General features: G+C 39.7%; 1 protein-coding gene across 1 annotated transcript in view; it reads left to right on the top strand.

Annotated features, from left to right (window-relative positions):
* Positions 1-27,557, top strand: part of LOC126412306 (bumetanide-sensitive sodium-(potassium)-chloride cotransporter-like) — a gene marked incomplete at its 5' end in the record, with an annotated part of 214,831 nt that overhangs the window by 34,186 nt on the left and 153,088 nt on the right. The window contains 5 exons of the mRNA XM_050081828.1: positions 4,974-5,069; positions 5,150-5,403; positions 25,102-25,216; positions 25,327-25,466; positions 25,539-25,733. Coding sequence (XP_049937785.1) covers positions 4,974-5,069; positions 5,150-5,403; positions 25,102-25,216; positions 25,327-25,466; positions 25,539-25,733 — 800 coding nt within the window. The remainder of the gene's footprint in view (positions 1-4,973; positions 5,070-5,149; positions 5,404-25,101; positions 25,217-25,326; positions 25,467-25,538; positions 25,734-27,557) is intronic.

Below are 27,557 nucleotides of genomic sequence, written 5' to 3'. Positions count from 1 at the left end.
GCTGAACTTAAAGTGGTAAACAGAGTTTTATGAGTTTAATACAACGGGAATTTACTTATGTGCTCAGATGTCCTTCATGTCTGGTAGGCAATGCAACACATCTGCCCAGCAAATACATTGTGTCAGATGATGCAAGTCATTATAACTCCCCTACATGAGGAGGAGGAGGAGGAGGAGGAGGAAACTGTAGCTGTATTTTTCTGGATACTACAGCGTGGTGGGATCATGGCGTACAGCCTTGAAATACAGGACTGGGTCAGTGGTAAAGAGCCAGATGATAAATCCAAAGGTCCAAAGTTTGACCTACATTGAGTCTCAGGACTTTTTCTTTCACACGTTGTTTCTTTCCTCTTCGGCAATCATCTGTGTGTGAGAGAAGTACGAAGTTTCACCATGGTTCTAAATCTGTTACATAGTAATAGGACCCCCTACGACTATCTGAGTAAGACAGTTCAAAGGTTAGCAGGAGATAAAAGGCAAATCAACTCTAATAGGACTATGCAAAACAAAGCACTGTGCCATTCAAACCAACCTTCAGTTTGTGACATCTTTACCTAGGAGGGACAAAGTAGTACTTGCTTGCTTTTAAGATTGGGCATTGCCCTTTGATGCCTGCCACCTCCTCTGACAGGAAAATCTACATGAATGCAGTGCTTGTGCAGTGTCATGTTTTAACTCTGTACATTTTATATGCTGACAAAAGGGCTGCCTTTGCACTACAACAGGATGTACCCTCAATTTTTGGTGATAGCTGGACTATTGTTAGAAATGATTTTAAATAATTTTGTTTGACATAGCACCCTCCGCTTGCTGAATTTTATTGGTTGACTAGCTGAGAAACCCAGCACTGCCTGGGTGTGTGTTAATTTGATTCTTCTATTAGCTCATCTCCTCTTGCCCACTCTCTCTGTCCATCTCCTCCTCCCTCTCTCTTTGTTAATCTCCCCCTCTTCCTCTCCCTATTAATCCCCTCCCCTTTCCTTTGTGTGTCCATCTCTCTTCTTTCTTTTCCCTGTCCATTTCCCCCCTCCCCTACCTCTGTCGATTTCCTCCTCTCCTTCCTATTTGTGCCTATTCCATCCTTCCCCCTTGCTGTCTATCATCCTCCTTCTCTCTCGATGTTATCACACTTACCCCAGTGGGAGGCTGGTGGTTCTTACCTCTGCAGCATATACTTCCAGGTTGGAAGTAATATGTGTACGAAATTTGATTAAAATCGTACCATAGGTTTGGGATGAGCTTCTTACCCATGTCTTTCCTTGCAGACGCACATGTCAAATATATTTATGTGTCTGTTTCACATGTTTGTCTAGTGAATTTCACCCTGCATTTTCACATAGCTTGAGGTATATGATGTTGCATTTAGGGACATTCAGTGGCAAATGTGGATACTATCTGCAAAAAGTGTAGTGAACAGAGATCGTAGCAATGAAGTAATAAATTTAAACATCTTGCATGATGTGTTAGCTTTTCACACATTCAGTGTTTACAATATTGTATCTCCTGAACTGTCTTACATTGATATTATTCTTATTATTATTATTTCCTGTCTCAGACGTTATGTCTGGTTAAAAATGGAAAGTGATGCGGGCCTTGATCAATCGTGACTTCCTTTTAACTGTATGGTATGTTACATTGCATTTAGGAACTTTCGGGTAGTTGAACACGTGTCAATAATTACAGATTTCTGTAGTTGTATATATACGTTTGGATGTAGCTGTATTGCGTTGATGTACTGGTGGATATTGTGTGGTATGACTCCTGTAGTTGATAGTATAATTGGTATGATGTCAACTTTATCCTGATGCCACATGTCCTTGAGTTCCTCAGCCAGTTGGATGTATTTTTCAATTTTTTCTCCTGTTTTCTTCTGTATATTTGTTGTATTGGGTATGGATATTTCGATTAGTTGTGCTAATTTCTTCTTTTTATTGGTGAGTGTGATGTCAGGTTTGTTATGTGGTGTTGTTTTATCTGTTATAATGGTTCTGTTCCAGTATAATTTGCATTCATCATTCTCCAGTACATTTTGTGGTGCATACTTGTATGTGGGAACGTGTTGTTTTATTAGTTTATGTTGTATGGCAAGTTGTTGATGTATTATTTTTGCTACATTGTCATGTCTTCTGGGGTATTCTGTATTTCCTAGTATTGTACATCCACTAGTGATGTAATCTACTGTTTCTATTTGTTGTTTGCAAAGTCTGCATTTATCTGTTGTGGTATTGGGATCTTTAATAATATGCTTGCTGTAATATCTGGTGTTCATTGTTTGATCCTGTATTGCAATCGTGAATCCTTCCGTCTCACTGTATATATTGCCTTTTCTTAGCCATGTGTTGGATACGTCTTGATCAATGTGTGGCTGTGTTAGATGATACGGGTGCTTGCCATGTAGTGTTTTCTTTTTCCAATTTACTTTCTTCATATCTGTTGATGTTATGTGATCTAAAGGATTGTAGAAGTGGTTATGAAATTGCAATGGTGTAGCCGATGTATTTATATGAGTGATTGCTTTGTGTATTTTGCTAGTTTCTGCTCTTTCTATAAAGAATTTTCTTAAATTGTCTACCTAGCCATAATGTAGGTTTTTTATGTCGATAAATGCCCTTCCTCCTTCCTTTCTGCTTAATGTGAATCTTTCTGTTGCTGAATGTATGTGATGTAATCTATATTTGTGGCATTGTGATCATGTAAGTGTATTGAGTGCTTCTAGGTCTGTGTTACTCCATTTCACTACTCCAAATGAGTAGGTCAATATTGGTATGGCATAGGTATTTATAGCTTTTGTCTTGTTTCTTGCTGTCAATTCTGTTTTCAGTATTTTTGTTAGTCTTTGTCTATATTTTTCTTTTAGTTCTTCTTTAATATTTGTATTATCTATTCCTATTTTTTGTCTGTATCCTAGATATTTATAGGCATCTTCCATCGCTTCTATGCAGTCGATGTGGTTATCCAATACGTAATCTTCTTGTTGAGTGTGTTTTCCCTTGACTATGCTATTTTTCTTACATTTGTCTGTTCCAAAAGCCATATTTATATCATTGCTGAATACTTCTGTTATTTTTTTTTAAAGGTTTGAAATTATGTGTAAAGTTTGTTGCAAGTCTAAAAGTGCTCTTATTCTCAAATACTGCATAACTAAGGTATAGGTATTCTCGCATTGTGGGCTACAAAGCTTTTCACCCCTCCCCCACCCCTTCTCTTGGTGGGTATTTCTTACCTCCACAGTGATTCTTCTCAGACAGCCAATGATACCTGCACCAAGTTTGGTTGAAATTGGTCCAGTGGTTTAGGAGGAAATGTGGTACATTAATATGTACATCCATTTTTATAATTTATATGCTTTTCTTTTCCAATGAGTTTCAGGATGGCTGAGTTGCCCCAAAATACATTACGATCAGAGTTCCTTAAATGTAGTCAGGTGTGAGTGACTTGCTCTTTCATTTTTAACCTTCCCCAGTCTATCACTCTTCCTCCCCATGAGGAAGGAACTAATAGTTACAAAAGCTGGAATAGTGTCATGTACTTCTATGAGTGTTGATCAGCAGTATTTAACGCTTCATCTCCTGAAGCTAAGTGACGGCCAGCAATCCAGTTTAGCCATCCAAATAACTGTATGAAAACCAACTAACATGTACCTGCAAACATTTTTTTCCAGAACTTTACATCTATAAACTTACTCTGTTAATATCTTTGGAGAGTTTTATAGATATTTAGCATGTTCTACCCACTTAAAGTATATCACTTTTGTCCTATTATTTTAAAAAATGGACTGTTACGTCTTCACTGTTGAGCACTGGTAATCAAATTTATCCACCAACTAGTGAACTTCCCATTCCTCTGAGAAGAAACTTGACCTTTGGCTAACTCACCAGGCTTTATACCGTCACTAAATCTGCATACTGGAGTCATGATTCAGGCCATTTCTTTCCCTCAACCTTTATACTTGTAATTAGGACTAGAATTAAGACTGAAGTCAACTCAAAAGTGAAATTTTAAGGCATGAAGGAGCTGAGTCCAGAATATGTCTTAGAAACTGAATGTGCAGTGTTTACTATGTCCAAGTGATCTGAACCATTTCAGAAGTTCATCTCACAAGCTTAATAATTACAGGAAAGAAACTAATTGGTCTTCTTAATCATGACTTTCTAGTTTTGCCTTCCAAATATACACCTATATTAGCACATAGCAGCTAAGTTTGCTGAGTGTCAGCATAATTTCCCTTGTATATCATCCATTATTACAATTCATTCCTTATCCTGAGTATTGATAGTTAATTTGGCAGATGGGTGTGAGCTCACTTCCAATATAATTTCTTCTAAAAGTGACTGTAGTCTTTAAAAAATGAAAACTCGAGGTTGTAGTCTTCAAAATATATTTTACTGATAGTGGTGTCATGATGGGGGATACATAACTAATCAAAAAACCATATTAGATTAATTATAATATGTACAACTGTAAATTGCATCTAAAAATAATTTTCACACAGACATTTTTCTCCAGAAATTTTGTATTTAGGTCTACATTTCTCAGCAAAAATCTTCAGATAAAGACCAGAAAATTAAAAATCAGATATATATTAAAATACTTCGAAAGCTAACCTTTGTTACTTCTATAAATTGTATGAGAACCTCAGTTGTGAATTGCGTGGCTATATTGGTTTCATGTTATTAATGTAATAATCTCTTACGATTTCCTAGCTAAATGCGTTCTTTCCACAAGTAATATCGGCATATGAGCAGCAACTGAATGATATAACTGTAAAAGAAGCAATGTTTCAAAGAATGAAATTTTTCTATCTACATTTTAGTTAGAAAAACTAAACTGCTCTTTGTTAGTTTTGATCGTGCAAAATTATCATTGCGTATTGTAGATAGCTAACACAATATACAAAAAGTCCATATGTAATGCAATGTGTGTGACCTGAAATACTGGAACTGATTTAATGAATTTCATTCTCACATTTTCAGTGCAGGGTTTGCTATTGATACTAAGCACCAGTGCAGTGACTGTGATAACAGGATTATCAATGTCAGCTATTAGTACAAATGGGATCATAAAAGGAGGTATGTTTGCTTGTAACTTCTTACAGACAAGGCACAATGTGTATCATTCATTTATTTTCTTCCTCATCTTTAACTTCCAGGTGGCATGTACTACACTATATCACGATCCCTGGGACCAGAATTTGGAGGATCAATTGGCCTAATTTTGTCACTAGCAAATGCATTGGCATGTGCAATGTATGTTGTTGGGTTTTCTGAATCCTTAAATGATTTGCTCGATTCTTATGGTCTCTCAATTGTTGATGGTGGAGTGAATGACATGCGAATTACAGGTGTCATAACAGTAATTGCATTATTGTGCATTGTTGTTCTTGGTATGGAATGGGAAGCCAAGGTGAGATAAACATTATTTGTTTTAATATGTCAGTTTCTTGTAGGGGAGACTGAAGTTGTAAAATTAATCAGCAGCATTCTATCAACAGTAAGTAACTGGTGGGCAAAATAATGATAACACTATTAGAGCGAAGTTATTTTATTATATTGCTGACGGGACATAAATAAATGATGTAAGTAACAGACCAGTACAACAAAACCAGAAATTAAAATTTAATATTTTGTTATGCTTTTAAGAACCGGAGTGGACAGCATCTATATCATAACACTGAATCAAAGATAGCTTTTTTTCTCTGAGGTTTATTGGCTAGGTTGCTTCTATCAGAGTCAACAATCCATAGCTTCAGAGTTATGGAGTATAATGGACATACAAAAACAGTTACCATCTAATTGGACAACATAAGACACGTTGGTAAAATGTCTGGAAACAACTGTTGACAAGAAATAGGAAACACTGAAAGTACAAATGGCAAAATTCCTAAAACTGGAGAAAAACATGGCATTCACATAACAAATAATGTTTTACTTTATGGTACTATATAGCGCATAGCTGAATTCTAATGATTTCAGCTTAATCATATTATGCATGTTGTCTCTTGGCAACAATCATCACTTTGTTTGTAAATATGGTTTTCCTTGAATTCTTAGCTCATTATTCTTTATGTTCTTAATTTTGCCTTTCCCTTCCTGCATAAAGCATTGGACACAAAAGATAAATATAAAAAATAATTGAAATGAAGTAATGTACTATGGCTTGTTTCTTGTAGGAAAATGAGTAAGAAACAGATTACAACATGTTTACGACTGTGGTCAGAAAAGCTCAGCACATTCAGCAATCCTTGTGTCATAAATAAAAGAAGACTCTTAACATTGCCAGTTCTGATAATAGTTTGTCAGTTTTGAAATAGTTCATGCCACAAGAATTAAATTTTACAAGTTACACAAAAAAAATTATATCCCAGAGAATTGCTGGTTATCCCCTTCTGGGAAATCATGGCTTGAAGTGTATGAGAATTCTGGAATGGATAAAAACTCTGTACTCCAGATTCCAGAGAAAGTGCAGAGGAGGAGGGGGAGCTGCAAGTGCTCCACTTGCCACTGCCCCCCACCCCACCACACCACACCACACCCAACCCCATCTCTTGCAGATGCCTATAATTACTGCATGCACAGAGGCATCTATGCAGTCACTTCATGTGTCATTGGAATGGGAAGAAACTGTAACATGTGGTACCATCCTAAATAACTTGTGCCATAGCCTTCAACGGTTTGCTGGGTATGTTTGTAGATATAGTACAATCACAAAAACCTCTTCTTCACAAGTGCATATAAATTACGGATCAGAAGAGCCACTAGCATACTATGGTACTCAAGGTGGTTGTTTCCTTGTCAGTTGTAATCTTCAGTGAGCAGGACACACATCCCTTTGCCAGGCAACACTACACTATGTTTGAATTTGCACTGGTGTATACAGAGTTCTAGATTTTGCCACTGATGACAATGTTATTTCTATGTGGAATAATTTAGATTATGATCCACATGATCGAGTTTAGTGTTAACAAGAATTCTCAGAAAACATATGTAATAATTCAGTGAGTCAGTGAAAAGGGTCATGTGCCTCCTCGGTGATGTGCTGAGGAACACTGGTTTGGAACTCCAACTGTTGCTCTGAATAAATTGAGGAAGAAGAGTGTCAACAGTGAATTGCAATTCTCAGTGAGAGGTGTGAAGCTCAATGCTGCAGCATGCTGCTGCAAGTATAGAAGTTGTGGACAAATTTTAAACTCACCATTCATCACACTCTGGATATTTGTGTGTCAGGTAAGTCAATGAAGGATGAGGAAAGTCTTTCCTGGTTTAATAAAGTTTAATAAACACTGAGGAAACATATGGTTGCACACTCAGCTCATGAAAGGCTGCAAAAATGATAATGAGCCAAAGTTATTTGAAATCCTTGTACTTCTAAGGTACACACAATGCATATAACAACTTCCCATCATACAGTACCAGAAGATCTTTCAGAGAATCCTACAAAATTCTGGTTTTATCTAAAATTGTTAAGGAGGCCAAAAGCTTGTGCTCAGTCACACATTGACTAGTGTTGTTCAGAAAAAGAAGGTAGCAAAGGAAATTCAAAGCATTAAAGCTCACATTTTAAAAAATACACAGAAATGTTGTATAGAGTTAAAATTGTTCAACCAGCACATAAAATTTGAAATATGCGACCTAGAAATAAGCACTGCTGGTTCTGAGAAGTAGTTGAGCCAGTTGTAAATGTGTAACGTGCATGGACTTGAGTACCAATTCAGTTTCACACAATGTACTCTGTGACATTATTCCCTTTCTATGCTCAACCATTAATCTCTTTCAGAAAGAATAGTTGCAAGCGAATGGAAAGAAGTGTAGGCTTCTCTCGTATATAAGAGCAAAAGAACGCATTTTCAAAATGTTCTCCCATATTCTTAACAGTTATCTTCTGCAGGATGCTTGAACATAATGTGAGCTTGAATATAGTGACAGAAAAGTTTATCTGTAGATATGTATGGCTTTTAAAAGCAATTTTCATGGTAAAAACAGCTTGCCATTTCCATACAAACTATCCTGTGAACCATGGACGTATACTAGTTGACAGATTCTATTTTCCTAGATTTCTCGAAAGCATTCAACATCTTATCACACTGATAACCAATAATAAAGGTACAAGCATACGGAATAGGTTCTCAAATATATGGCTGGCTTAAAGACTTTCTGAGTAATAAAACCTTGTATGTCATCCTGGATGGTAACTGTTCATCAGAGTCAAAGGTAATATCAGGGAAGCGTAACAGGAAACTCCCATTCTCCATGTATCTAAATAATATCAGACAAGGTGGGTAGCAATCTGAGACTGTTTACTGATGAGACCATTGCATAGGGGGCTCAGGGCTCTTTGGTGACTTCATGTGAGGCGTACACGGGGCTCCTATCTACTGCAGCCCTTCCTTCCTTCCTTCCTTCCTTCCTTCCTAGGCTATTTTTCTTTCCCTTGGCTCTCCTTCATTGTCCTTGCTCCTTCCCTTCTACCCTCTCCTTCTTGTCTCCTGGTGTCCTTGCTTATGTCAGCCTGTCTATCCTCCTGGTTTCTGCTGTCTCTTACGTGCTTGTTCCTTTTTTGGCATTTTTGGTCTCCCTTTGAGATTTGATCTCCCCTTCTAACTTTTTTCTCCATAGTGTGAGCCTAATGGCGTAGGACAACTTACTTAGCATCTTCAGCATGTGTAAGAGACAGTATGTCTTCCATATTTCCCTTGATGCCATTGTCCTTCTAACACTATATAGCCAGCACAGTAGCCAGTCATATGGTGGGGTGGTTATACAATCTTTCGGTTGAGTCTCTGGCAACATAGGGATCACACTTAATACCTGAAATGCTCTTTCCTTGTGTATGCCTAAGAGTGGTTGCTTCTCATTGTGGAGCATTGGAATTTTCGGCAAAGGCCAGATGGGTTCACTGTAGAACAAAACTACTACTGCCACACAATTAGTGGCCCTTCGTGCCTTTGACCGTCTTGGCAGCATGGTGTCCATTACTTCTCATCAGTCCTTGAATATGGTTCAGTGTGTCATTCTCATACAGACTCCTACAAACTGATGGGGATCTCCAGGCCAATCTAAAATGGCAGGGCACTTATTTATTCAGCATGTTCAGATAGGCATAAGGACAATTGCATCAATATTGGTGCCTTTATTCTGGCAGTTGAGAGGGAGAGGATACCTTCCTAGAAAAGGTCTAGGTTATAGTTTCAGTGATATGTGGAGGCGTATGTCCCACCACCCATGAGGTGTTTTCTATTTTTGCGTTACAGGCATGTGTGTTCCCTCTGTATAGCTGACCCTCTATGTGGTCACTGTGGATATCCACTCAATGAACCTAGTTCCTTTATTTTCATGGCAATTACTCTCCATGCTCACTGGATTGCCTGTTTTATATGAAGGAAAAGAAGGTACAGGAGTGTTGTTTATTCTACACTGAGGCTCATCAAAAATATGACCACCCTTCACCCTGTGTCTGTGACATCTAACTTTGCCTCTGTTATGTACTTTTCCCCTCCTCCCTCCTCTTTATCCCAGTCCTCTCCCCATTCCCTGTGGTTCCCACACCCTCCACTCAGGGGGTGTCCCTCCTGTTTGGCATTTGGCATCTGCCTGTGATGGGGCACCTCCACCCTCCCCCAGTGTCTCCTTGGCTAGTGAACTGCTGCCACACGGTAGTTAGACCCACAGTCCACACATCCTGAGGTCACCCACCCTCTCTGTTCCAGACTGCGCTGAAACCTACTCTCTTTCTCTGGGCCCTGACCTCCGTGGCCTCCAAAAGAGGAGGGGGAGGAGGAGGAGGAGGAGGAGGAGGAGGAGGAGGAGGAGGAGGGGGAGGAAGAGGAGGAACATAACTGCTGGGTCAGGGCCCCTTTGGTGCCAATTCGGCCTAGCAACCTGAGTCTGACCTCTTTCTTACGGATGTTGTCCCATCCTTGATGGTGGTGGATGGTGACATGCAAACGTGAGTGGCTTTGGCCCATTCACCTCCCATTTAGATCCTTGTTACATGCTTATTCAGTGGAATTGTAACAGATATTAGCATCACCTTGCAGAGCTGTGAACCCTTATTTGCTTTTACTCCACAGCTTGTGTCTTAGTAAATGAATCTCATTTTACTGATGCTCACTCGCCAACCCTTTCTAGGTTCTGTGCTTTGTCAGAATTGGGCTGGCCCTTTGAGTGCTTCCAGTGGCATTTGCATATTAGCCCATAAGGACATTTTTACTACATGGATTCCTCTTGATACCATATTGGGAGCAGCTGCTGCCCGGGTCCACTTGGACTCTGTGGTCACGGTTTGTCTCTCTCCCCCTCCTTATAAGCTACCTACACTTAGAGCCGCTAACTGCGCTCCTTAAGTAACTTACCCCTCTTTTCCTCCTTGGTTTAATTCCCATTTTAGTATTGGTTATTGGAATTTCTTTTCCAGCTACTGAATGATGAACACATCTTTAATGATCATATGCTGTATTGCTTCAACTAATTACACCAACTGTGAAGCATGTCCAATTATTGATAATGTATAACTTCAAATACATGAATAACCCAAGGCCTGCTGGGTTTTCCATCATGCTGTTGCCTCTCCCTACACCGCCCACTTTGTGTTTAATCCCCTCTTTGTCATGTGGTACATGCCTGCGATGTGTCTGATAATATTATCTGCACCACTGGTAGTACTGTTCCCCATTCAATGGGCCCCTTTCGTCACCAGCCACTCCTGTGGTGTAGCAAGGTCATTTCAGTCATCATCTGTGATCACCAGTAAGCCTTTCTATGCTTTAAGAAGCACCCATCCTTTGCCAGTCTTATTACCTTTAAATGCCTTTATGCCAAAGCCTGTTACTTCATCAAACAGAGCAAACAGGTCTCCTCTCTAGCTTCTTCTATCCCTTTTCATAACTGTGGCCTACACTCTACACCCTCAAAGGTTGCCAATGGCTGTGTTGTATTCCAGGCCTTGCCTTCCCGGGTGGCCTTCGTAAATATTACTGGATTCTTGAGGAACACCATGCAACCCATTTTGTGATGGCATCAGCATCACCCTCCTATCCAGCTGCCTTCCTCTTCCTGAAACAACTGGTTAAAGCTTCCCCTTGTCAGGTGGAAACCAACAATGAAACTCGCACTGAATGGGAACGTATTCTGACCTCTCCTCTTCCCACACTTCAGCCCCTGGCCCCAATTCCATCAATAACCAATTGTTTAAACATTTCAATCCTCTACAATGACACTATCTCCTCCAGGTGCATAACTGTGTTTTTCTCCAAGGTGTTTTCTGCTCCCAGTGGAGCAACAGTATTTTGATTCCTGTGTATAAGCCCTGGAAGGATCTGTCATCCTCAATAGTTACCAGCTGATCAGTCTGATTAATGTCCCCCTGCAAGTCATTGGAATGGATGGTGGCTCTGTTGGGTCCTTGAATCTTGGGACCTTTTGTCTTATTACTAGTGTGGTTTTCAGGAGGGACAGTCTCCAATCGATCATCTACTTCAGTTAGGAATTTAATTTTGGCACGCCTTTTCTCAGCATCACTGTCTTGTCACAGTTTTCTTTGATTTTTGAAGGCCTACAACATGGCTTGGTGCCATCACATCTTACTAATACTCTGAGTGGGGTCTTCAGGGCTCCCTCTCAATTTTTATTTGCCATTTCCTGTCCCACCAGTTGTTCAGAGTTGCATGTCTTTTGTTGCCATGGAACGCCATGGGGTATTAAGTGTGCAGAACTAATGGCCATGTCTCAGGTGTTCTGCTTTAATAAACGGTCCTCATTCACATGAGTTTTTGTAGTGTGTGGACTCAATAAGTCACCTTCAGGCTACAACCCAGTGTTTTCCTGCCTCCCCTTGGTCTCTGCCATTCATGACCTCACTGATCATGATCATGCTGCTTGAATGAATGGTTGATTTCCTTTGGGTTCCTATCCATGTGGGTAACAGTATAATGAGTTTGCCGATTGTTAGGCTGGGGAGGAAGGCTACAGACACCTACCCTCCATTCTTTGCGATCCCTCTGGGAGCAGATTTGTGGCTTCACATCAGATTCCTTTTTGATTAACTGTGGGCCAACTCTTGGGGAAACAGGGAGCACCACCCTGTCTAATAACCTTTGTACAATTACAGGGACTTTGGCTACATGGTGTTCTTCCTTACACCTCTCCCTGTGGGAATCTACCATCCCCTGCCATCTTCATATCAACCGTACCAGCCTGACTCATGGTTTTTTTTCCTGTGTAACTAGCTGCCATTCCCCAATCCCTTCCCCTTCCTTTGTAATTATGGTCCCCCCTCATGACAATCCATATTTTTCTGGGCTGGCCCTGCCTCCTGGCTCTTTGCACTAAATATGCCCTCTTATCACAGTTGTTAGCAGACAACCTCATGTGGTTACATCCCCCTCAGTTTTTCCTTCTGAAAATGGTTTGTCCTCCCACTTGTAAGTACCTGAATGTCCTCCTGGAGCTGGAGTCCCTCATTTAGTGTTGCCATTGGTTTGGGAGGCCTTCAGCCTTGCCTCTGTGGGGCCAGATTGCCCCCCCCCCCTTTTTCCCTACATTCAATATGTTCTGTTGTACAATTTTGTTTCCCCTTTTCTTGTGTCATGATCAGGGTATGAGACGAGGATCAAAATGCGTCAATTACATTGCTGGTGCCCCATCATACGAGGGCAGTTCAATAAGTAATGCAACACATTTTTTTTCTCGGCCAATTTTGGTTGAAAAAACCGGAAATTTCTTGTGGAATATTTTCAAACATTCCCGCTTCGTCTCGTATAGTTTCATTGACTTCCGACAGGTGGCAGCGCTGTACGGAGCTGTTAAAATGGCGTCTGTAACGGATGTGCGTTGCAAACAACGGGCAGTGATCGAGTTTCTTTTGGTGGAAAACCAGGGCATCTCAGATATTCATAGGCGCTTGCAGAATGTCTACAGTGATCTGGCAGTGGACAAAAGCACGGTGAGTCGTTGGGCAAAGCGTGTGTCATCATCGCCGCAAGGTCGAGCAAGACTGTCTGATCTCCCGCGTGCGGGCCGGCCGTGCACAGCTGTGACTCCTGCAATGGCGGAGCGTGCGAACACACTCGTTCGAGATGATCGACGGATCACCGTCAAACAACTCGGTGCTCAACTTGACATCTCTGTTGGTAGTGCTGTCACAATTGTTCACCAGTTGGGATATTCAAAGGTTTGTTCCCGCTGGGTCCCTCGTTGTCTAACCGAACACCATAAAGAGCAAAGGAGAACCATCTGTGCGGAATTGCTTGCTCGTCATGTGGCTGAGGGTGACAATTTCTTGCCAAAGATTGTTACAGGCGATGAAACATGGGTTCATCACTTCGAATCTGAAACAAAACGGCAATCAATGGAGTGGCGCCACACCCACTCCCCTACCAAGAAAAAGTTTAAAGCCATACCCTCAGCTGGTAAAGTCATGGTTACAGTCTTCTGGGATGCTGAAGGGGTTATTCTGTTCGATGTCCTTCCCCATGGTCAAACGATCAACTCTGAAGTGTATTGTGCTACTCTTCAGAAATTGAAGAAACGACTTCAGCGTGTTCGTAGGCACAAAAATCTGAACGAACTTCTCCTTCTTCATGACAACGCAAGACCTCACACAAGTCTTCGCACCCGAGAGGAGCTCACAAAACTTCAGTGGACTGTTCTCCCTCATGCACCCTACAGCCCCGATCTCGCACCGTCGGATTTCCATATGTTTGGCCCAATGAAGGACGCAATCCGTGGGAGGCACTACGCGGATGATGAAGAAGTTATTGATGCAGTACGACGTTGGCTCCGACATCGACCAGTGGAATGGTACCGTGCAGGCATACAGGCCCTCATTTCAAGGTGGCGTAAGGCCGTAGCATTGAATGGAGATTACGTTGAAAAATAGTGTTGTGTAGCTAAAAGATTGGGGAATAACCTGGTGTATTTCAATGCTGAATAAAACAACCCCTGTTTCAGAAAAAAAATGTGTTGCATTACTTATTGAACTGCCCTCGTACATAATGCCTCTGAGGTGGCCACTTCTCTCATCCCTCTCCCTCCCCGCTCCTGTTCTTTACTCTTTGTCACTGTGCTGTTGACGTTGTTCCTCTCTCACTTTCTGCTATCACTGTTTGGTCCTCCCTCACTCGTCAGCCAACCAACACCCCCCCCCCCCCCCCAATCTCTCTCTCTCTCTCTCTCTCTCTCTCTCTCTCTCTCTCTCTCTCTCTCTCTCTCATATAGCACACAGTGTGATGGTGGGTGGGTGTGTTTTTTACATATGATGACTGTGGATGAATGTAATTTATTGTCAGTTGGTAGGATAATCATTTCTATAATGTTTGAATATCCTATTTATAGTACGCTGCTCGACTCTAAAACAATATGAATTGGTAAAAGCATGCAAGTTCAGCTGTTAGGAATCTTAACTTCATTGGAAGAGTTACGGTATGGTGTAAGGCACTATATAGGAAACAACTTATTGAACACTATTGTTGAGTACTGTTAGAATGATGTCCCCAACAGTTGTATTAAAGGACATCAAAACAATTAATACACATGCTGCCAGATTCATTAGTTCTGTGAATACAAAGGTTAAAATAACAATCCATGAGATTAAAGGGGAATTCTTGAAGGGAAAAAGATGAATTTTTGTGACACTTTATCTACATCACTACTCTGGAAAATCTAGGATGGAATGTAACAAGATTATCAGAAGGAAAGTTGCTACTCACCATATAGTGGAGATGCTGAGTTGTAGATAGGCACAATAAAAAGATTCTCACACTTAAAGCTTTCGGCCATTAATGCCTTTGCCAACAATAGTGGACAGTGAAGTGCTGTAGGTTAGATGAAGGGCAAGGGACAGGAAGGGATAGGGGGGGGGGGGGGGTAGCAGAAAAGGAGAGAAATAAAAAGACTGGGTGTAGTGGTGGAATCATGGCTGTGTAGTGCTGGAATGGGAACAGAAAAGGGGCTGGATGGGTGAGGACAGTGATTAACGAAGGCTGAGGCCAGGAGAGTTACAGGTCACTGTCCTCACCCATCCAGCCCCTTCCCTGTTCCCATTCTAGTACTACACAGCCATGATTCCACCACCACATCACAGTCTTTTTATTTCTCTCCTTTTCTGCTACTTCCCCCCCCCCCCCCCACCCACCCCCACCCCTACCTCCCACCCCTCGCCACTTGTCCTCCGCCTTTTGTCTCAACTGCAGCACTTCACTGTCCACTACCCCCCAGCCTACTATCCCTACCCTTCCCCCTTTCCACCCCAGACTCCTCCTTACCCCCACCCAGTCGCCACTCCCATCATGCACTGGTGCTGCTGCTTGCAGTATGGTTTCAGTTGCCTAGACTGCAGTCATGTGTGTGAGCTGGGTTTGCGTGCATGTGGGGGGGAAGGGGGAAGGGGTGTGTGTGTACTTACTGTTGATAAAGGCATTTAACAGCCGAAAGCTATAATTGTGAGAGTCTTTTTGTCGTGCCTATCTGCGACTCAGCATCCTCGCTATATGGTGAGTAGCAACTTCCTTCTCATAATATTGTTACATCACTACTCTGCAATTCACATTCAAATGCTTGGCTTTCAGAATATTTCTCAACTAACAGGAGCTCAGAGAATGAGCTTTTGTGACATACTGCATAATTATTTTATTGCCTCCGGTGCTACTCACATAAGGACCATAAATACAAAAACGAGAAATCAGAGTTTATACAGAGGTTAAAAGACAGTTTTTCCCCCCTTTACTACATTTCTTTTACTACCACTGGTACAAATTTACATACTTTATGCATTGTTCTCATAGTGTGTATATACATGCAAAAGTTATTGGCAAGTCTGAAAACTGCCAGTCACAGGAAACAGTTTTGGCAACTCAATCTTTATATTTTGTTTCTGCATGATAATGTGTCATTGTATACAACAGATCAATCATAATCAACAATATGGGACATAACTGTACACATCTTTATCACTCTGTTTAATCTTGATTTATGCTCAATGATAGTTTCACTTGTATTTGTCCATAATGACGGTGTGTTAGGACAAAAATCCATGGTTGAGCAAAATTTGTTAGGACAAAAATCCATGGTTGAGTAAAATGTGGACTTTTAAAGTATCCCTCACTTTTTTTCTTCTTGCTGAAGAAACCAAGAAGCATTTCTGTTAAACAAAACTATACATCAAGATACACTGCTTCTGTAATTCTATTTAAATGATTTAAATGGCTAGTATATTTCTACATATACTTGCCAGACAAATGGTAGTTGTGACAATGCAATGCCATTGTCATCTAGGGGTTGTTCTGGATAGTACTTACTGAGTGGGCATTAAAATTTTCTGCAGCCTCCCACACAGTCTCATCTGAAATGTGGAAACAGTCTTCCTCACAGCCAGATGCCGTTTGTTGCCAATTCCAAATACATACATGGTAAAACAGCTTACGTAACAGACACAATTGTGTCTGCCAGATGCCATTACCAGTGAAATGTAAATTGGACTGAAGTAACCCGGCAGGTACTGCTGCAAACACAAATACCTCATGATCTTCAGTAAGACTGCAGCCAAGAGACAAGTTTGGTTTTAGTGCAAATCAAAACAAAGCTTTTTATTATGTTTTTTTGATTGTATTTTTGTTCTCTTTTGTTATTTCACATTTTGAATACATTATTTATTGTTTGTGAAAAAGTCCACTTGGAAATATCCAAAGTACTTAGAGGTGGGCATTTACCTTCCTTTGTGCCCACATTTCTTCCATTCTCTTTCTGTGGGCTTGCTTCATGTCTTCAGACCATGTTGTTCCAGTCTTCTCCTTGGGTTTTTCTTCTTGATCAACTTACCATTTGTGAATTTTGAACCTGAAGATTTTGCAATTTTGGACATCTTCTGGTGTAATTCCTGGTAACTTGAGATCAGTTTTGAGCTGAAAATATGTTTCATCATACCAATTTTGGCTTAACTCATTTCATTAAAGAATTTGACTATTCATTTTGCAAGTCTATCTAGTTTCATTCTTTTAATGTGTCTGTAGAATCTCAACTTGCATTTCCTAATGTATTGTGGATATTTGTGTATGGTTAGGATTCCTGCCTGCCTCTGAGTAACTATTGTTTGTCTAAAAGTTTTACCCATAGAATTTTTCTTCCAATTTTGTTTCGTTTGGTCAGTGTTTTTCAGTGTGTGTTTTCTCTTCAAAATTAATGTTTTCAGTCCATAGAGGCTTTCTGGTTCAATTACTGTATTTTAATATCTTAGTTTTGTGTGCTTGGAGGTAAATCTCTTGTTGTAGATATTTTAGGTCAGTTAGTATGCAGTTTTTGTCTATTGGCAGCTAAAGTCATTTGCCTTCATTTTGATTCCATTACCCTGAATGGTTTCATAGAGATTTTTAAATTGTGGCACTCGTTTAATTTTGCAATATTTGGTCTCCATTAATTTTGGTGCCTGTTGCAGGCCATGTATTCTGTCTTTTCAAAAGAGACCTGAAGCTGAGTTTTTCTACAGTTTTGTTCAAGAGTTCAATCTGATTTTGGGCTGATGAAATGTCATGAGTTACAAGTGCTAAATCACCTGCAAATGGTAGGAAATCTATAAGTAACTTGAATCTGCCTGAAGTGATTGCTTGGTAAAATAAAAACCTGAGCTGAGTTCTGAGTGATATTCCCCAGTTTCTGTTTCAAGTTGCTTCTGTGTTCCGTAAAGAAGAAACACTGATAGGATTTTTTATGCAACTGATATTCCACAGTAGTTATTTATAAACTGAAGAGCCCAAGAAACTGGTATACCTACCTAATATCGAGTAAGGCCCCCACAAGCATGTAGAAGAGCTGCAACATGATGTGGCATGGACTCAATTAATGTCTGAGGAAGGGCTGGAGGGAATTGACGCCATGAGTTCTGCAGGGCTGCCCATAAATCCATAAGAGTATGAGGGGTGGATATCTCTTCCAAACAGCACGTTGCAAGGCATCCCAGGTATGCTCGATAATGTTCATGTCTGGGGAGTTAGGTGACTAGTGGAAGTGTTTAAACTCAGAACAGTGTACATGGAGCCACTCTAGCAATTTTGGACATGTGGGGTGTTGCATTTTCCTGCTGGAATTGACACAGTCCGTCAGAATGCACAGTGGACACATGTGGATGCAGGTGACCAGACAGGATGCTTATGTACATGCCACCTGTCAGAGTTGTATCTAGACATATCAGGGGTCCCATATCACTCCAACTGCACACACCCCACACCATTACAAAGCCTCCACCAGCTTCAGCAGTCCCTTGATGACATACAGGGTCCATGGATTCATGAGGTGGTCTCCATACCTGTACATGTCCATCCACTCAATACAATTTGAAATGAGACTAGTCCGACCAGGCAGTATGTTTGCAGTCATCAACAATCCAATGTTGGTGTTGACGGGACAAGGTGAGGCATAAAGCTTCGCATCCTGCAGTCATCAAGGGTACATGAGTCAGCCTTCAGCTCCGAAAGTCCTGTTGATGATGTTTCATTGAATGGTTTGCCTGCTGACACTTGGTGATGGCCCAGCATTGGAATCTACAGCAATTTGTACAAGGGTTGCACTTCTGTCATGTTGAACCGGTCATTGTTGGTCTCATTCTTGCAGGATCTTTTGCCGGCTGCAGCATTGTCGGAGATTTGATGTTTTATCGGATTCCTGATATTCACGGTACAGGCATGAAATGGTTATATGGCAAAATCTCCACTTCATCGCTGCCTTGTAGATGCTGTATCCCATCACTCGTGTGCCGACTATAACACCACATTCAAATGCCCTTAAATCTTAATAACCTGCCATTGTATCAGCAGTAATTGATCTGACAACTGCACCAGACACTTGTTGTCTTATATAGGCATTGCTAAACACAGTGCCGTAATCTGCATGTTTACATATCTGTGTATTTGAATATGCATGCCTCTACCAGTTTCTTTGGTGCTTCAGTGTATATGTTCTGTCCCCCATCTTGGGCAATGGGTAAATTACTATATTTTTCCAGTCTTCTGGAATTTATTGCTTGCCAAATTTCTTTCGTAGTTTTGGTGATATCTTTATGAATACCTTTTCAGTATATTTAGTGGTTATTATGTTGACCATATATCTGTACACTGAATTTCCAACAGTCATTATCTAAGACTGACTTTTCTTTTTTCTGCATTTTGTTTTGAAACTATCTCATTTTTTAAATTTATGTTAGGTGCAACACCTGTCCAACATTTTGTTTACATACATACACCTGATGTTACTAAATGCGTACTTGTAGCAAATTTAACAAATTGTCATGAAGTTACATACTTTCATAGTGGAATAAACAATAAATCTCTGAATATTCTTTTAGTTTTAGGTATTAAAGGTCTTTCCCTGTAGCAAATGGCTTCCCTGATGGAGAATGTAGTGGGGAGAACTCTGGGGAGGCCACTGAGGCCTCTTTTTTGAAAACTGCAAAATATGCAGCAGCAACAGATTAATAGAGGTGTGGCAAAGGAGTAGCTGTATCTTACTGGTATCTTTAGAAAAGCTATGAGAGAGCTAGTGAGGATAAAGGAAAGCAATAAGCAGTGTTGGGGATGGAGGAAGTGGTTGGGAACTGGCAGTGGATAGGAAGGCTAGCAGGAAGAAGACGTGGTCTGACAATTTTGTTGTCTTACAGGCTACCAACTGTCACAGTTGAGGGGAGAGGAGCCTCAAAATGGTGTAGAAGTCAAAAATGTGCTGCATACTCCATCTGAGAGTAGAAAGGCTAGGAAAAACACTGGTATTAGAAAGAAGAGAGTACTACTGCTAGGTAGCAGTCATGGCAGAAGTGTAGGTCCTCAGTTACAGAAGTTAGGAAAACAGTATCAGGTAACAGAATTTTCAAGCTGAGTGTTATAGGCCCTGTGCTGTTCTTAATCTATGTAAATGATTTAGAAGACAGTCTGAGCAGCTCTCTTAGATTGTTTGCATATGATGCTGTTACTTACCATCTAGTAAAATCATCAGAAATGCAAAATGACTTATGTGTGATATCTGCATGGTGAGAAAAGTGGTAGCTGTCACCAAATAAGGAAAAGGGTGGGATAATATTCAGAAGTACTAAAAGTGATCCATTAAATCTCATTACATGATAAATCTCACAAGCCTAAAAGGCTGTCAATTCAACTAAAGACCTATGAATTACAGTTTACAAACAACTTGAAGTGGAATGAACACTATATAATACTGTGTGGAAGGAAAACCAAAGACTGCATTTTATTGAGAGAACACACACAAGATGCAGCTGGACTACCAAAATGACTGCCTAAAATATGCTTGTGGTACTGCTGTGCAATATGGAATTCTTCAGAGACAGAAGATGCCGAAAAAATCCAAAGAAGGGTAGCTCATTTTGTTTTATCGCAAAAGGGGGAGTGTGTGTGTCTCATATATAAGGGAGTTGATGTGGCTAACATTGAAACAAAAGTGTTTTTCACTGTGGTGAGATCTTTCCCCACCACCTTCCTCCTCCGAATGCAAAAAATATTTTATTATTGCCACTCAATGTAGGGAGCAATGATAATCATAATAAAATAAGATAAACCAGGGCTCTTACAGAGAGATTTAAGTGCTCACTTTCCCCACACGCAGTATTAGTGTGCAACAGTAGACAAACAGCTTGAACTTTGTTCAAAGAACCCTGTGAAAGGCACGTAACTGTGAATTGCAGAGAAGTGATGTAGATGCAAATGTAGATGTAGGTGCAGAGTGCTGGACTAAATCAGTTGATGAAAGTTTACAGCCTTTATGTAAGTATGTCGCAAACGATGATCAGTGGGTGGGGAAGGGAACAGCTTGTACAGGGACAGAGCATACAACACAGTTGGTGAACTGAATACAATAGCTTTCCTTACTGGAAGCACCAATTTGAGCATGGCAAAGGACCTCTGATGGCATTATTGATCTCTTCTTGACAGTGCTGTATGGCAAGTCAACATGGTGCTGAAGATTGTGTTGATGACTGCTAACTGGATGCGCATTGCACTAGTGCTGCTGGAGCCTATCAGGAGATCAGGCTACACTAACACCATCTGTGCCTCAACAGAACTGGGAAAGGGAGGTTGGTGGAGTTAATTACTGTGAGTACAGAAAGTGCATGTGGGGCCACACACGGTCAGATAGCTATTGTCATGGGTAAGATGACTATGCCTTTATTAGGATAAATCGTGACAACAGGTTTCCCTTCCTTAAAAATCTCTTCCAATTTAGTGCACACACAAACACCACAATTTTTTTAAAGAATTATCTATTCTGTAGTAAAATATGCAGTATACTAAAAATTAAGTACACCAGCTTGAAGACGAATTATAGTCTTTGAACCATACGGCGGTATGCATTAGAGAGTAGAGACAATGAAATACAGCCTGCAGTAATACTGCCATGTGAATGTGCAAGCTGTATCGGGTGGGGTATCATGTATTCATATCAGAGGTGCCACACATTTTAACGACACAAAAAATTTTATCACAATTAATCTAGCTAAAATTTTTGTTTAGCAGGTGCTGAACCAACAAAGTGAGACATCCATAAAATGTTAATCATTCTTCAACAAATTATCTGTAGTCCTAGAAAGAGTCTAGCCCCGAAACCCAACATAACAATATATGGAGACGTGAACATTAACACAGATATGTTGACTGTGAAATTAATAATAAATTCCTACAGTTATTGAACATTTTTGGTGTGGTACAAATGGTAAACATTGCTACTAGGGTATCGCAAAGCTCATCATCAGTCTTAGACCATGTACTTACAGATATTGATAGGGAAAATTGTAAAATATTTGTAAAAAGATTTTTGCCTCTGATGTCATTATAATCAGATAAAAACTCTAAGGGCTGGCTTGCTAAAACCCACAAAACTGCAAACACACAAAAGGATCTTCTCGAAATGTAGAATCCATACTTTTGCTAGGTCTCTGGCAAATCAAACCTGGAACAAAGTGTGTACTGAAAACAATGTAAATGCTAAGTTTCTCATTCTGCACATTTTTTAAATCAATTTTTGAGAAGATGTTTCCAAAAGTAGCCACTTTAACAGTGGCAGCTAAGGAAAATGGATGTTTAACTGTGGGTATTAGAAAGTCCTCCCAGATACTTAAATTTCTCAGTTCATTACAAAACCACGATACTAATCCAAAGCACATATATTACTATCACAGATACAGAAATATATACAGGAGGGTACTGGTTGCTGCAAAAAAATCTTCCATTAACAAAATAACATATAATGCATAAAATAAAAGCAAAATAGTGTTATGCAACACGGTGCTCAAAAATGCAGACACAAGTGTAACACCATACAAATAAAATATGTGAGCAGAATAACATAAAATCCTTAGAAACGGTAAATTTTGCAAGTCACTACTTCTCTGGTGTTGTAGAGAAGAGGCAACAAAATCTTCCCTTATACTGTGTGGTAAGTTGATATATGTTTCAGACATAATGGGAGCCAATACACTAAGCTGAGGGACACTTCTGTTTGTGCATACCTTGTCTGGCAATTGTCTTAAGAGAAATTTGTCAGCAGATGTGTGAATTGCGGAAAAGCACAATAATGATGACCTCCACAACAGAGCTTGAAGTCAGGCATATGGTACAGAAATTATAGGAAGCCAGAAGGCCTAGGTGAGATTCTTGTCTATGTTCTGAAAGTGTGCACAGACAGCATGCCCATTAACAAATGTAAGAAAGGAGTCCTTTAGTTCAAGTATTTTTCCAGAGTACCTGAAGCAGCCATGAGTTGTTGTGACCTTACTTAAAAAAAGATAATGTGGGGAGTACTGAAAAGAATACATCAGTTTCACTACTGTCTGAATTCTTAAAAATAACTGAGTTAATTATAAAAGATGACTCAGTCACACAAATAAGTGAAATGTTTTTAACACATCATAGTTTGGTTTCTAAAGTGGGGAAAGTATAGTATCTGCCATTAGAGTGCACAAAAGTGGTACTCAGAGCTATTGACAAGGATGACAGTGTTACAGGAATCTGCTTACACTTTTTCAAGACTATTGCCACTGGTGAGATAACATACTACTACACAAGCTGGCAGCACTAGATGTAAAAGGAATAACAAATAAGTGGTTCCAGTCTTGTCTGGACAACCAGGTGCAAAAGGCATTTCACATATCTGCTGACAATAACTTTTTCCTAAGGCAATTGTCAGACAAAAAATGCATAAACATAGGTGTCCTTCAGCTTTGTTTATTGGATTCCATTATGTACATGATATATGTTAATCACTTACCAAAGAGTGTAAGGCTTGCAGAAAAAGTTTACTTTACTGATGGCAGCAACATCGTATAAGGTGATAAAACACAACAACTCTTATGAGAGAAAGCAAATAAAATTCTTAAGGATGTTGACAATTGGACAGTATTTAACACATTAACACTGAACACAAATAAAACACAGTATGTATTTCAGCATGAAGAGGGAAAAGCATAGAGGATAAATCTACAGATTGTGTAACAAACACACAGATTTTATAGATGAATATTCTCAGTTAACATGGAACGACCACAGATACTGGCAAAAAGAATATCAGCATGTTATGCTCTTAGGATTCTATCATCAGTATGCATCAGCCAATATCTTGTGGTGACATATTATTTCTACATACACTCAGTTCTTAGTTACGGGATTCTTTGCTGGGAATCAAAGGCACATAACATGAACATAATTTTTAAATTGCAGGAAAGGGCTATATGAACAATAATTGCTGGTATTAGTCAAGCTCATAGTAGAGAACTATTTAAAAATCTTTGAGTACAGTTACCAGTCCGTCCAACTCAGGAAAAACATTACTTAGTATCTCACTAATACTTGTATACGTAACCATGGAACAAGAGCCAGTTTGGACCTACATTTAACAAGGAAAAACAAACACAAATCTCAAAACTGCATTTTTTTATTGGGGAATTTACTGATTAATGGATTGCCCAATGAGATAAAAGATAATCCTAAAATGCATTTGTTTAAAAAGGCAGCTAAAACAATCTTCATAAGTGCTGCAACTACACAGTTGAAGATTACTTAGAAGAGTAGTAGTAAACATCACTACCACCACCTTGTCACATTACAGTATATGATCACATTGTAACACTTTCATAAGAAAATAAAGTGCAGAGATATTCAGTGTGTGATAGTAAAAAATCTTGTTGTTCTCCTTGGGAGGGGGAGGGGAGATGCTGATCAAGTTTCTCAGACAGATTTAGTGTGATACATGAAGACATGCATAGGCATAGTTGTCTGTCAATGGGCCTGGAGTCTGTTTAATGAATAGATTGCAAGTGGGGCAAGGGGCATAGCAGCATATTAGTTGTCCAGGAGTCACAAGTGGGTGTTAGTGTGTGCAGATCAAAACTGTTTCATATTATGAATAATCTTAATCAAACTGTGTGTAAATGAAAGTAAGTTGTGCAATGGGGACCAGTTGAATGAGGTACTACAGTTGTTAACGCGCTGATCTCGTATTTGGGAGAAAGGAATTATGCGTCTGGCCACTTAGGTTCCCTGTGGTTTCCCCAAATAATATCAGTAAATGCCAGGGTGGTTTCTTCAGCAAAGCCACAGCTGACTGCCTGTCCTATCCTCATGAAAACATACATAAATATTCTATGTGTGTGTATATTTTGATTACTTATTTTCATTGTGTTATGACAACAAATCCTATGTCACTGAGAGATGAGCCCTGGGTAAATGAATGAATGAAATCAAATGACGACTTCCTACTATGGTGTTTTGGAAACAGAGGCAAGAGTTACTGGATACCAATTCTTTCCCTCTCTTCTCCCGTCCCCCTCTCTTCCCCTCCACCAACCCAGGGTCTCTTCCCCCCCACTCCTCTATACCTCCCTCTAGTCCCTCTCATATGCTTATGTTAGTTGAAAAAATTACTATATCAACGTTTTTGTGGCAAAAATTTTAAGCTTCTGCACTAGTCAAATATATTTTACTAGTTTTTTGATGTACATAATTTCCTGAAGGTTTGGATATGAATAAGAAGTTAAACTATTGCATCTCTGTTATTTATCAAAATACTAATAATTTTAGTTTTTCTCATATTACTTATATTTTTGTTCTTCATTTGTTTGTAGACTCAGCTTGGTCTCCTGATCATCCTGATAGCAGCCATTCTTGATTACACAGTTGGTTCTTTCATTGGCCCACAAAGCAACGAAGCTATAGCCAAAGGATTTTTGGGATTTAATGGTGATGAAACATAGTCGTATGCTTCTAGAGTTATAAAATACCTTCTTAAAAATTATGATACATAACAAATATTTAATTTATAATAGTGATTAATGATAATTTCCTTACAGCTACTTTAATATTGCAAAATTTGCATGCAGATTACAGAGTCAGTGATGGTGTTGACTACACGTTTTTCTCTGTTTTTGCTGTATTTTTTCCTGCAGCAACTGGTTTTCTTGCAGGTGCTAATATATCAGGAGACTTGAAGGTAATTTCCTTTTGTTTTGTTTCTAAGCGTTTTAGAAAATACACATATAATACCAAAGTGCATTTTCCACAGGACCCAGAAGTAGCAATACCAAAAGGAACACTGCTTTCAATTTTCATAACTACTGTTTCATACCTTTTCATGGCATTCATAGCAGGAGCCACGGTTGTGCGTGATGCAAGTGGCTATGTACACGAAATTTCAGATCAAACCTTTTTGAATTGTACTGGTCGAACATGTAAGTGGGGATTGCAGAATAGTTTCACAGTAAGTATTTCTTTTTTTCTCTTCTAGATATTCCTACTATTTTATTAAATTCAGAAAATTAGTTCACAGCTGATGGAGTAAAAACTGTCAGTACCTCAGGGAATAATGTCTTCGGTAATGAGGGGGCAACAATTTGTAAGAGAACCATAAGTTAGGGTGTGCTTGAAGTTATGAGATTATGCACCTACAAAAGTTAAGCATATTCAGGAGAAAAGGATAGTGTCAGGAAAACAGACTAGTGATTGCTGTGAGCTTTATGAGCTTGGTTTATTAACAAACTAGAATTTGGTATCACTCTAAGAAAGAAATGCTACATGTTTTGATAGCCATGTAATTCAAAAGTAACAATCAGTGTGTTGCAGTCATAGGGTCCACTTTATTTGCACTTTCCAAGAACCTTTTAGTCTCTTGATGAAATTTACAAATTGCAGTAGATCGTTGATTATCTGAGCTTGGGTCTACTGAATGACTGCGTAACCAAACTGTTACTCACATGTGCAACCTCCACAGCTACAGTCTTACACCCCCTAACCTCCCCTTGCCACCCCTTCCTTCCCTCCCTCCTTTTCATCCGCTCCCCCTCCCCCTTCCAAACCCACCAATATCAAGCTGCTGACAACAGCAATCATTTGTGCTCTGTTACAGTAACTTGACAACTATGCCATGTGAAGCAAACTTGCAATGCTTGGACATAAACTTGTTGTCCCTTCCATAAGAGATAAAAAAGAGATTAATAAAAGGTTAGAGGAAAGTGAATCTGCAAACAACTTATGTAACGAGTACAATGTTGGTAAGTTGACACATATGGGGGTGGGGAGGGGGGGGGGGGCGGGGGGAATCACAAGGAGAACATATCTCTGGTCCCATTCTATGTGAAAAGGAAATTCATTTTAATGAACATCTTTTACACACTGTGTTATGGGCTTTGTTTATCAACAAACTAGAATTTTAAAGCAAGCACTGGCTGGTTAATTTGCTCAAAGTCAGGACAAGACATTCATGAGCTTCAAATACAAGGAGGAAAACTGTCTGCTGATTCTTTCAAAATCAAACTGAAGGATGTGTTGAGGGAAGGTTATTATGGTCTCAAACATTTACAATGCTGACAAATCTGGGCTCAATTGGAAAGCTTCAACAAGAAAATTGTCTGCTTTGCATCATGAATTGGCTGCACCTGGCCCTAAAAAAAAGCAAGTATCATATTACTACCTTACCTTGTGATAATGCTACTGGTAGCCACAATTTTCCTGTGCTCATCGTCAGGAAAAATAAGAAACTACATTGTTTCAAACATGTTAGTTAATGTATCTGTGACACACATTCTTTACACCTCAACAATGTTCACCTGGATGAATAGTGCAATTTTCATGGAATGGTTTATGGAAGTTTGGTGTACCCTCCGTAAAGGCGTATTAGTTAAGAATGACAAAAACAAGTAAACAGTACTGGTTCTTGGCCATGCACCAACTCATCCATCATGTGATATCTTAAAAAGAAGAAGATGAGTTCATAAAAGTGATTTTTCTTTCACCTACCATAACCTCCTCCCAACAGCTCCCTCCTCATAACAGCTCATGGATTAAAGCATTATTGAGACTTTGAAATGGTATTACAGAAGAGATATCTAAAATAAGTTATTGTTAGAAAGAGAAGAGGGTAGAGAAGTCAGTCTGTTTATAAAGTCATAAAAACAATGATTTGAAAAAGTGTCCTATATGATTGGCTCAGCATGGGACATTGTAAAGGACCAGAATATGAAAATGGCCAAAAATAAAATTCTGGAAATGACAGAGCCCTCAAAGTCTTGCTGAAAATGATGAAAAA

Source organism: Schistocerca serialis, chromosome 7 (assembly GCF_023864345.2).
Source record: "Schistocerca serialis cubense isolate TAMUIC-IGC-003099 chromosome 7, iqSchSeri2.2, whole genome shotgun sequence".
Lineage (NCBI taxonomy): Eukaryota > Metazoa > Arthropoda > Insecta > Orthoptera > Acrididae > Schistocerca > Schistocerca serialis.
This window is presented reverse-complemented; position numbering and strand designations above follow the sequence as displayed.